Source organism: Sinocyclocheilus rhinocerous, unplaced genomic scaffold (assembly GCF_001515625.1).
Source record: "Sinocyclocheilus rhinocerous isolate Xijiao unplaced genomic scaffold, SAMN03320098_v1.1 scaffold1534, whole genome shotgun sequence".
NCBI classification, from domain to species: Eukaryota; Metazoa; Chordata; class Actinopteri; order Cypriniformes; family Cyprinidae; genus Sinocyclocheilus; species Sinocyclocheilus rhinocerous.
The window spans coordinates 913529-926799 of record NW_015638992.1 but is presented as its reverse complement, the minus strand read 5'-3'; the positions used below and the strand labels follow the sequence as shown (position 1 = coordinate 926799).

Sequence of the window (13271 nt, the reverse complement as noted above, 5' to 3'; positions counted from 1 at the left end):
TGTTTGTTTATATATATATATATATATATATATATATATAAAATATTCTTCATTTATTTACATTTTCTTTAGATGTTTTTACATTATATATTTAATGTATTTAATTATTTTTTAATTGACAATATTTTTCTCTGACAGCCAGCACGCACAGGGGAACATTAGATAAAAATGAAGACAATTATAACCTCAAAACCAGCAAATAAATTACCATTATCAAATTAGAATTAGTCAAGAGTGCTGGCTAAAAAAATTCAAGCAAGCAAGCATTTTTTTTTATTTCTATTTTACGTTTTAATCTAATTTTATATTAAATATTTATGTTTCAGCATTATTGTTTCATTTTTTTAATAATTTTTCATTTTATTTTGTTTCTATTTTTTATTTTATTGTAATTTTAATATAATTGTATGTGTGATTTTTGTATTATTTCATTATTTTTTTATTTCATCTTCATGTTTTATTTTATTTTTGAGTGAAATGTTAAATTTTTTGTGAAATTCACTCTTACAGCATATGACTGTAAAACCCTTCTGGCACATAGAGACCCCAGGCAATAAGTGTTTAACGAAGCTTTATGTACGTTTGTGTGACTGTGAAACGGCCCCAAGTTAAGTTAGGAACAGTGTTGCGCGAGTCAGTCACACATCAGTAGAAGAAACGTAATCCTTCTTAGTCTCCGTGTCTGTAAATAAAGACTGTGAAGAAGTCTAGAGTGTTCAGAGGAGGACAGAGTTTTGCTCAGGGTCACTGACCTCAGAGGTGTTCGTGATCTCTGCATCGCTCCACTGACCGCTTTCTGCTGACCATGCTTATTTTATCATTGTACTGCCAGCCATGAATTATGGACCAATGAAGGAGACAAATTGACAATATTTCTCTCTGACAGCTGACACAGGGGAACAATTTATTTATTTTTTAGTTGTATACATTTTTCTAGTTCCTGTTTTATTTAAAATGTTTAATTGTATTTTTTTTTAAACGGCACCTATGTTTTTCTTCTCCGTTACTGTTTTTGTTTTTGATACTTTGGAAATATTGTATGTAAAACATTTATGCCAAAAATGAACGTGAAAAGAATAGCATAGGAGCATTGTAGATGTATTTTAATACAATCCACATTTAATGTGCTGAAAAAGTTGTGCTTGTGTCAAATCAAGAAGAGATGTTTTGTATGTCTACTTTAACTTTAAATAACCGTGCGGGAGGCTTATGGGAAATGTGCCACTTAGATTTGTCTTTGCCCTCTCCAATTGTTCTCGCCTGAACAATGAAAACATTACTCACGTCCCGCTGAGACCGGAGACTATTTACTGTTTCTAATGTTTCAATTCTGGGAATGACTAAAAGCGGTCAACTTTCTTATAACCCTTTTCAGAGCTGATAATTAGACATTTTGTTTTACTTAGACACTTTCACTTCTGTCCTGGTGTGACTTTTGAACTCCGTAAGTGTTCATCTGTCCATCATATAGGTCTTTATATACTTGGTAAAATATTAAACTCAATCATATTAGATTTCTTTTATCACAATGTCACATTAGGTGAGCTTAAATGTGTCTAACTAGGGTAACACTTTAGAATAGGGAACAGTTTTTCACTATTAACTACGACTTTTCCCTCAATAAATTCCCAATTTGCTGCTTATTAATAGTTAGTAAGGTAGTTGTTAAGTTTAGTTATTGGGTAGGATTAGGGATGTAGAATAAGGTCATGTAGAATAAGGCATTAATATGTGCTTAATTACTACTAATAAATGTTTAATATTCTAGTAATATGCATGCTAATAAGCAACTAAGAGACGCTAAAATAAAGTGTTACCCTAACTAGCATCTCTACCCCAGCCATTTTAACATTTAATCCCTAAAATGTACTAGTATCTATTTTACTGCGACTACTGCTTATTTTGTTAGCGACTGGTATCTATTCCATTAAGTACTAGTGCTTATTTATTAGCTGCTGCTTATCATTTAATAGCTACTACTAACTTTTGACTAGCATAATAAGATTTGTTATGAGTAGCAATTACAACAGGTATTCTATACCTAATGATTAACTACTAGAATCTGCTAGTATCTAATCAATAGTAATAGTGGTAACACTTTAGTTTAGGGACCAATTCTCACTATTAGCTAGTTGCTTATTAGCATGAATATTGGCTGTTTATTAGTACTTACAAAACGCATATTCTGCATAACCATTGTCCACATCCCTTAATCTTACCCAATACCTAAACTTAACAACTACCTTATTAACTATTAATGAGCAGTAATTAGGAGTTTATTGAGGCAAAATCATAGTTACTTAAGCTTTATAGTGAGAATCAGACTTTAAAATAAAGTGTAACTGTAATAGTTTTTAATAAATAAGTACTAGTATCTAATTAATACTTACCAGTACTATTTAAAAAGATACTAGTAGTCACTATTGGAATACATACTAGTCAGAACTGAATAGTTGATACCTGAATGACAGATCCATATAGAAGTCAACAGATAAAATTTGAAATGTGTTACCAATAACAACAGAATAGTAACTAGTCGCTATTCAAATAAGTACTAATATATATTTAAGAGGTACTAGTATCTAATTAAGTACTAGTATATAGAGTATACTAGTATTCAATGAATAAGTACTAGTGTCTAATGAATGAGTACTAGTATCTAATGAATAGATACTAGTTTCTAATGAATAAGTACCAGTATCTAATAAATGAGTACTAGTATTTAATGGATGAGTACTAGTGTTTAATGAATGAGTACTAGTATCCAATGAATTGGTACCAGTATCTAATGGTATTGTAGTATCTAATGAATAAGTACTAGTGTCTAAAGAATGAGTACTAGTACCTAATGAATAGATACTATTTTCTAATGAATAAGTACCAGTAACTACTAAATGAGTACTAGTATTTAATGACTGAGTACTAGTGTTTAATGACTGAGTACTAGTATTTAATGAATGAGTACTAGTATCCAATGAATTGGGACCAGTATCTAATGGTATTGTAGTATCTAATGAATAAGTACCAGTATCTACTAAATGTACTAGTATTTAATGAATGAGTACTAGTATTTAATAGGGCCTTTCGCACCGCGGGAACCTTTTCATAGTACCAGAACTAATTGTGGAACTACCCACTTTTTGGCGTTTTCTTACGTCACTTCTTAGTACACACTCTCGGTGCGAATGCAACCCTTTAAATAGTACTGGGAAATAGTTCGCGCAAATTCGTCCCAGTACTTTAGTACTGTACATTTAGTTCTGGAACTAAAGTGGTGCGAAAGGCCCTAATGACTGAGTACTAGTGTTTAATGAATGAGTACTAGTATCCAATGAATTGGTACCAGTATCTAATGGTATTGTAGTATCTTATGAATGAGTACCAGTATCTAATCAAATTAATACTAGTATCTAATAAGTACTAGTCTATAATGAGTACTAGTATCTAATGATTGAGTATCTAATGATTAAGTACTAGTAGTTTTTGAAAAGGTACTAGTTCCTAAGGAATACGCACTAGTAGCTAAAGAATATGCACTAGTATCCAACAAATAAAAGTGAAAGTGACGTGACGTGGCCAAGTATGGTGACCCATACTCGGAATTAGTGCTCTGCATTTAACCCATCCAAAGTGCACACACACAGCAGTGAACACACACACCGTGAACACACACCCGGAGCAGTGGGCAGCCATTTTTGCTGCGGCGTCCGGGGAGCAGTTGGGGGTTCGGTGCCTTGCCCAACCTTTGGATTACGAGTCCGACTCTTTAACCATTAGGCCACGACTTCCCACAAGTAAGTACAATAAGTACTAGTACCTAATGGAATAGATACTAGTAACTAAAAAAATAAGTACTAGTAGCATAAAAATAGATACTAGTATGTTTTATAGATTAAATGTTCAATTAAATGCCATAACCCTGATAACAGTCATCATGGAGTATTAGTCAGAATGATGGTAATAATGCTGTTTAGAATGAATGGTATTGTTGAATTTTGAGGGGTTTCGATCTTCCTTAATGGGATGAAATGAAATCCATTTGTCTTGGAGTGATGAGTGATGCGTGGTGTTTTCCTTTTTTCTAAAAAATAGATATTCATAATAACATAGCATCCACACATTCAGTTGGTGTCATTAGACAGACATCCAGTCAGTGTAATATTGTCCGTCAGTGTAATGTTGGGCTGAATCCAGGCAGTGAGTCTGTCTGTAAGAGACTTCAGTCTCAACGGCTATTCAATACCTAATTACTCTCCTAATTTACTAAGAACACAGTCTGACGCATTGATTTGTGATTACTGTAAATAATACAGACACGTCTGAAGTTGAGCTCATTTTCCTTTGGTAGCTCTAACGGATATCAGACATTAAAGCAATAGGCCGTGCTTTACAGTGATTTTACAGTGAATATAATATTTGAATGGTTTTATTTGTATACATCTTAGAAATCAGCTAATTAAAAAAAATGAGAACAGGGTAATTAAAGATAGAAAAGCAGTTCTCTTTAAATACATTTTTAACATGGTGTTATATCTATATTTTACCTGTATTATATCTGTATTAATTAGCTATATCAGTATGACTATATTGGTTTCAATTATTTTTTATGTATGCATTTATGTATCTATTTGAATGTTTTGTTGTTACATTTTTAATTATTTATTTATATATTTTTATTATTTTTATTTAAAAAAATAGGTAGAATTTTAACAAATGGTTGATATTAGATAAACATATATCACAGATTTTTTTTTTTTTTCCAATTTAAATCCAGGGTAATTTGAGTTTGGAATGTTCTACATCAATACTCTCTGCTGGTTATTACTGAAAAAAAATCTTTAAATACAAATAAAATATAGATATAACACGCTAATGATAAAAAGTGTATTAATTATATCAAATTGACTATATTGGTATCAGTTATTTTTTATGTATTATTTAAAAAAAAAAATTATTATTTAATGATAACATTTTAATTATTTTATTTTCTTAATTGTTATTTTTTAATTAGATTGAATTAATTATTTTTATTGTAATATTTAATATAATATTTTTATTTTATACAACTTGTAAATCAGCTAGACAAAATCAAGAGCAAAGGGCAAGTTTAGGTAGAAAAGTGCTTCTCTTTAAATAGAACGTCCTGCTCTTTTTAAAGATTACTTGTCATCTCATCACATTAATCATCTCTAGACGCACTAATTCAGTCTTCCTCAAAGTAGCTCAGAAATGACCCACAGTGACCCTGCAGTTTGACAAAGCAAATCACCTTGACTCTCATCATTGTTTTATGAAAGCTGACGGCGCGAGTAGTTATCGGCGAATCACCCTGCGCTTTCAGAGTCAGTGTGCTGGAAAATCCTATACAATGGGTAGTAAAGCTTTATCTTTTCTATTTACCAGGTTCAGTGTGGGAGAAGTCAATACGACAGATTGGCTTCGAGAGGTGAGTCCAAGCGCTTATTTTAATCACAAGCCTATAAACCGCCTTAGAAACATTTTATGAAGGTTTCATTTCATGCCTGTTTATCAAACTCTCACATGTTGCTATTGTGAAAGGTTTTTAATTGGAAATGTTTTTACTGCGTGAAATCTCTTGGCCTGTCTTTTACAACTGCTTCTTTATAGAAAGACACTAAACCTGCAACAAGCACTGCAAAAACATCCCCGATTATTGATTGAGTTTTTATGGAAAGCTTTGAGGAGGAAAGGAGAAAGTATTGTCGCTATCAGAACTGTGAGAGCGGTTTTGTGTCATTAACTGTGTTGGAAATGGAATAGCATACTAAATATTCTGCAGTATATACTAAATACTGTTAAAAAGTGTGTAAAAGTACATTATGCACATTATATACATTATGAAGTTTCAGCGATTTTTTAAAATGTTTCGAAACAAGGCTCTTCTGCTCACCAAGGCTGCATTTCTGTAAAAAAAATACAGTAAAAACAGTCAAATCAAGTAACTGCTTTCTGTGCAAATATATGTTAAAAATGTAATTTATTTCTGTGATGTGCAGCTGAATTTTCAGCATCATTACTCCAGTCTTCAGTGTCACGTGATCCTTCAGAAATCATTCTAATATGCTGATATGCTGCTCAATAAACATTTCTGATTATTATCAATGTTGAAAACAGTTGTGCTGCTGAGCATTTTTGTGGAAAACCTGAAGCGTTCTTTGATGAATAGAAATGTCAATAGAGCAGCATATATTTGAAATAGAAATCTTTTGTAACATTCTAAAACTAAAACAAATCTTACTGACCCTAAACATTTGTTCATACTGTGCCCAGTGCACATACTTCATACTGCAGAAATACTAAGCTATATGCTATGAGTAAACAGTCTGCTATTCTGAACATCTCAGCTGCTTAATCTCATCGATTTGCTTTGAAAGAAAGAGTGATAATTTCCCAAGGGCAGTTCTTTTCCCCCTTTCAGTCAGATATTGCAAAAAAAAAAAAAAAGGTTATATAACAGTGAAATGAAACCATGTTGCAGACAGACGTTTGGGAGCCCATGGTGTGGGTTAATGAAGGACAGAGGATGACCTTTGAAGGTGTGAGATATTTAGTTACAGGACAACTGGTCCTGTGTGCTGAATAGAATTAAAATGGTTTATTTAATGAGGAATCAAATGTTTTGATATCTAAAAGTGCTTGATGGATGGTTGGTACTTTGTTTTGGTTTCTGTGGCATTGCTATAAGTAGCCCCACCCACAATATAAAGCTCCACCCATTAATATGAGTAGCTCCGCCCACTGTGTCATCCCATTATGACTTACAACTGTACATTAAACGTCAGATATTTTTCTGATTGCTGTGATGTGCAGCAGTGTCACGTTTAGTGTGGACAGAGATGGTTAGGACATCATAAGATGTTTTATGTCAATGTCAGCATAATTTTTTTTTTTTTAATGTCTATATAGTTTTTATAGATTTTATTTGCCAAATATTGTCCTATCCTAACAAACCATGCATCAATGGAAAGCTTTATTTATTCAGCTTTCAGATGATGTATAAATCTCAATTTAAAAAAATTGACCCTTATGACTGGTTTTGTGGTCCATGGTCACATTTTAGTTGTTTTAGTAATTGTACATAATTTAAACTAAATGAAAATGAGAAACTTGCTGAAAATAAATAATAATAATAATAATAATAGTTTTAATAAAATGTCTAATTTTACACATAATAATAATAATAATAAAAATAAATTTGTAAAAATATGTCTATATAATTGTACACATTTTTATTTCAGTTTTAGATATTTTTACACAAGTTACACAAATGAAAATGAGAAATGTTGGCAACTAGCTGAAAATAAATAAATAAATAAATAAATAAATAAATAATACTAATCAATAATAATAATAATAGTAATAATAAATAACATCAATGTATAATTATGATGATTATTATTATTATTAGTAGTAGTAGTAGTATATAAATAATAATAAATACATTGCATTTTAGTTTTTTATTTTATTTTATTTCAAGTAACGAAAGTGTTTTTTCATTTATTTTTTATTTTATTTTTTGTGTGTGTGGTTTTAGTTAAAATAACTCTGGTCTATGTTTTTTGTTGTAAAAACTAACATTATCAGTCAAAATAATAATAGAAAAAAACATTACCATTTAGTGATATTAACCTTTCGAATAGTAGTACAGCCCAATGCGACTAGTTTTACGATACAGTAAGGATATTGTTTTCCTTATGTTTATTCCCAACACACAAAATCACTTAGAAGCGTGTAATACCTTGCACACTTAAGAGGGATGTGTTTTCAGTTTGAAGTACTTCAGCAAACAGAGACAGATAACATTACGCTCCACTTACGCTGCGGCCAGCTGTCTGCCGTCCAGCAGCGCGGCTCCAAACTTCAGCGTCCAAACCAAACCCAATTAAACCTGACCCACTGTTGACAGCCCAATTTTTCAAGGCCTACCTTGATGTTTGTGTGCGCTGGCCTGACTGTGATTGTATTAAGTGCGGTTTCCTGAGTACGGGAATCTCCACCTGCACCGTTTTCCAAGCAGCGCTGGTCGGATGGCTCGATTCACCATAAGTGGCAGGAAGTTTGGCTGTAAACTGTTTATACTCCTAATTGACCTGTTAGTTGAGCGAAGGCATTTATCCGTGACATAACGGCCCGCTGATGTCTCTCTGCTCCGCCGACCGGCAGGGAATCATGAGCGAAATGAGTTGATGCAAGAATGATTGAGATGTGGATGTTTAGGGTCTGAAAATCATTGATAAGAGCCGATATTAAGAACATAATTTAGTGGAGGAGAGATTCTGAAGACAAATCCACCAAAATGGAAATTAAAATGATGCCAAAAGATCTCGTAAAGCGGTTGTGTTTATGATATGCAAATCACAGTTCGAATTTATTAACGTATTTATTTTATTCATTTTATTTTATTTTTATTATTTTATTATGTAATTATTTTATTTTATTTATTTTAAAATTCTCAACCACCAATATGGAAATTATGGCAAAAGTTATTGCAAAAGAGGGTGAGATGCCTGGCAGTGTAGTTTTATTTACAATCTGCAAAAAATCGCTCGGAGACATCAAAACAGTTGTATTTTATTTTATCTATTTTTTTATTATTTTTTTTAATTTAATTTAATTTAATTTTATTTTATTGATCCACTTAAATGGAAATAACAGTTATGGCAAAAGAGGCAGGGTTGCGTTGAGGTTTTTAAAATTGTTTATTTACAATCTGCAAACAATCACTCTGCATTTCAATAAACTTATGGCAAAGAAAAAGGACATGCTAAAATAAATTCTAGACTTTTCATTTATTGTAAACCGAATACGTAAAATCCAGTAGTGACCTTTGTTTTTTTTTTTATATATTGGTAAGTTTGGTGCAGATACAGTAAAATCAGCTGTTTACTCAAACATTGAGTCATGCTAACTTAATATTCCTCATATAGGACTGTATCAAACACATCTTGTGATGTCTGATGCCATATGAAACATGCATTTCTGTTGTATTTCTAGCTGCATGCATAATACACGCTTTAGTACTCCTGAAGCAACATATAGTTTCTGACCGGAGGAAATTATATATTGTATAAGCACATCAATCATCCATACATCTCCGATTATTGTGTTCACCATATGTTTTCCTTCATAATAGCATGAATAACTGCTTTTCATTGTCTGAATGATCAACAAAACACTGGCACCTTCATTCAGACCTGTTTTGACTAATGCACCCGACACTTCATTTCACTCTTGTGTGAGTTTCAGAAGAACCCAGTATGTGTTTTATGAGAAATATTTATACTCTTTTAATATGGTGCAAGTCTGATTTTACTGAACTGGGTGGGGAAGCATATAAAACGGCACACAACAGATGTGTGAGAAGCTCAAGCTGGAAAATGCTGCCGGAAAAATCGGCGTTCTCACAAATGTTTTCCGCCCTCACAGATGGCGTGCGGTTTAACGGGAATTCTGGCGATGCTAGTTTGTTTGTTATAGTCACGATCACCTGAAACACTTCTGTTTAAAGAGAAATGTATGTGGAAGAATAATGCATATGCTTCAGTACTGTGTGCTGATGTGCTGTCTGTGTTTGTAGTGTTATCGGTGCAGACGCAGGCAATGGTATCCGAGTTTTCCTGCCGGACATTGGGATGTTCATGGCCGGTCTGTCCGTGTGGCTGCTGTGCAGAAAGCTGGTCCACAAGCGTCCCAGTGAAGAAATGGCCCAGGACAACCATGACTTTGAGGCCGAGGAGAAGGTGGGTCAGGGTTCCTGCATGCCTGATGAATGACTCAAACACACACCTGCTCAACGAGTGACTCACTACTGCAGGAGGAAGACACGTTTCAAACATCATGAGGAATTTTCATGGAAATTTGATAGATACATTCATGCACACGAATGCTATTCATTAATTAATCATGAAAGTTATTCATTAATTTTGTTTAACAATTTTATTTTATAAAAATAAATAACCTAATAAATAAAATATATTCATTATTTACTTACTAATACTACTACTACTACTACTACTACTAATAATAATAATCATTCTTATTCTAATTCTAATTCTAATTCTAATTATTATACCAGTTGAGCTACCAGAATTTTTTATTTTATTTGCAAAAGTTTGTTTATTTATTTATAGTAATTACAATGCAGCAATACATATTATTTTATTAATAATAATATTAGTATGATATATAGCTAGTAGAACATATTATATATACATACATACATTTATTCATTTACATTTATTCATTTAGCAGACATTTTTATCCAAAGCAACTTACAAATGAGTATATATATATATATACTGTATATATATATATATACCAGAACATAATAAAAATAATAACAATAATTATTATTATTATTATTATTATTTAATTTATTATTATTGATTCAATAAAAAACAACAAATACATCTTAATTCTTAATACAACAACAACAGCAATAATAATCATAATAATTATTATTATTATTTGACATAGTCACCACTGACAAGCTACTACTAAATATATTGTAGAAACTTAATTTCCTGTAACGCTGCTCTGCAACGATTTGTATCGTGAAAAGCGCTATACAAATAAACTGAAAAAAATTGAATTGAAATTGAATTGAATTATGTCTGTTCCCTAGAAACCAAGCCCAACGCTACTAGTTGAGCTACCAGAACTTAGAATGAATTCTTGTAGTATTTAATTAATTCATTTTATTTTATTTTGATGTGGTCAGATATTTTTGAATAATAACTTTTGATTGACTTTTTTCCCAGACGATTGTTTCTTACTGTGCTATAGTTACATATCTCTCATATCAGCCCATGCTTTCATTCTTCTCTCATGATAAAATAATTTCAACTCAAATCTATATTTAATATTTGATAAGTAGCAATGCAATAAACAGTATAATGTACAGTCAGCCATTTATTATCACAAAATAAATCTGTATGTGTGCAATAATGACTATGCATTGTGTTTGGATGAATGAAAGTTTGCATGCATTGCCAGCTCAGCAGAAGTGTTGTTAAAGAGCTTTACTATGTGAAATGTCATAATCACATTTTTTTTTAACTCCACCCAAGTAACAGCTTTCCAACTTTTTGTTTTCCCAGAGAGAGAGAGAGCCCTTACAAAACTCATGTATTTCATGAGAACAGGTTTATTACAATATGTTATAGGATGAGAAACTTTTTTTTTTTTTGACTAGACTTGTAAAACAGCTCATAAGTATATTCTAGCTTAAGCTTTCCTCGTGTACCAACTTGATATCATCAGCTTTTTAATATCTAAAGAATGGCTTAATGGCTTGATGAGAGCAGTTGTTTTATTTTAAAACTTTGTTAATTTAATGTAATAATTTAATTACATTTTTAAATGATCAGTAGTCTTTGGTTTACATTACACTCCCAGAAGATCTTCTAAGTGTTTGTTTTGTACACTGTATAGATTAGGCATAAACTAATCACAGAACTGTTTTTTTTTTTTCATGTTATATACCATGTTATATGCATCTGTATACCAGAAGACATTAATAAAGTTAAAGTTAATAAGAGACTTACTGGAGGTGTAAAGAATTGCCTGTAGAGAAATGCTGTAGCTAAACGTTTACTGGTGTTTATGTGCTACTGTGAACAGGAAGTAGTTTCCTGTGCTGAAGGCCATACATATGGAGCCATTAAAGCTAGATGATCTTATTGTTTGAGTGTGAGATCAGAGCTAATCTGAACCAGATTAAACAACTCTTAAACAGACAAATGTCCTTCAAATGCACTTGTGTACTGCCGACTGTATAGTATATACTGTTTACTGCCTAATATTTGATCTAGTATATCAGACAGTGTATAGTATGCAATGAAAAACATTAAGTCATGCATTTTTTGTTCTATTTTTGTACTGTCAATTGTATTTTTCATCTATTTTATTTCAAGTTAAAAAGTACTTTGTTTTATTTATTTATTTACTTAAAAACCGTTATTAAAATTACTTATTATTATTATTATTATTGTATGTTCCTTAGAAGCCAAACCCAGTCTCAAACCCAACTTAATAATAATAAATTTAGTTACAATAATTGCAATTTATTTTAAATAATAAATTATTAAAAGTTAGTAAATTAATTAACTAAATAAATAAATTATTCATTTATTAACCTAATAATAATATTAATAGTAAAGACTGTTATTATTATTATTATTATTATTATTATTATTAGGACTTATAATACTATTTTTTCCAACACACACACACACAAAAAATGTCATTATCTGAAATAAAATAAAATATAAAAAACTAAAATGCTTTATTTAGTTAGTTAGTTAGTTAGTAGTTAGTTAGTTATAAATATAAATTATTATGGACTAATAAAAATGACAAAAACACAGATTACTAAAAAAAACTTAAAACATTTAAATGTAAACAGAAAATATAAAAACATGAAACATGGAAACTGTTTATTTTTTATGTTTATTTTTAGTATTACCATTTCAGTTCATTAACATTTATTAACATTTAAAAAAAGAATGCATTTTTTTGGTCATTTTGTTCTGTCAACTTTTTTCATCCACCATCATGTACTCGGCACATTCTGTCAATAGTTTTAGGTCATATGAGTTTGCATTCATACAGTGAATGTGCATGATTCTTATGTTCTGTGATCAAACACAGGAGGAGAATGACGAGAAAGTGGAAGATGATGATGATGATGACGAGATGCTCTATGACGAGGACTTTGATGCAGAAGACGAGGCAGAGGAAGAGGATGGGGAGGGAGGAGGTCTGGAGGAGGAAGAGGAGGAGGAGGTGCAGGAGAGCACAAAGATGAAGATTCTGCGCAGAGTAGCACGAGTGCCAACAAAACTCAAAGAGATCATCGGTAACCTCATCACAACTGCTGGACAAGTGGTGGTTACCATTCTACTGGGATTAACAGGTGTGGATACGTGATACATGTTTGAAAATAGGCAAGCATTCAAATGTTTGGGGTCGGTAAGATTTTAATGATTTTGAAAGAAGTCTATTTTATTTTATTTTTAAATTATCAATAGTCTTTAGTTTACGTCACAACCGTAACCGTCATAAACCATAATTTGCATCTTCAACCATGAACCATCTCTTCTGATCCAAACATCTTTTTTAACATGATCAATGATTTTGCTGTCACTTTTGATCAGACGAATGAATAAAAGTATTAATATCTTTAAAATAATAATAATTAGGGTTGCAGAGGGGTGGAAAATTTCCGGTAAATTTCTGGAAACTTTCCC

General features: G+C 31.5%; 1 protein-coding gene across 1 annotated transcript in view; it reads left to right on the top strand.

Annotated features, from left to right (window-relative positions):
• The window catches only part of piezo2b (piezo-type mechanosensitive ion channel component 2b), a 110185-nt gene that overhangs the window by 20314 nt on the left and 76600 nt on the right, over positions 1–13271 (top strand). Inside the window, 2 exon segments of the mRNA XM_016566511.1 lie at positions 5404–5446; positions 9599–9761. Coding sequence (XP_016421997.1) covers positions 5404–5446; positions 9599–9761 — 206 coding nt within the window.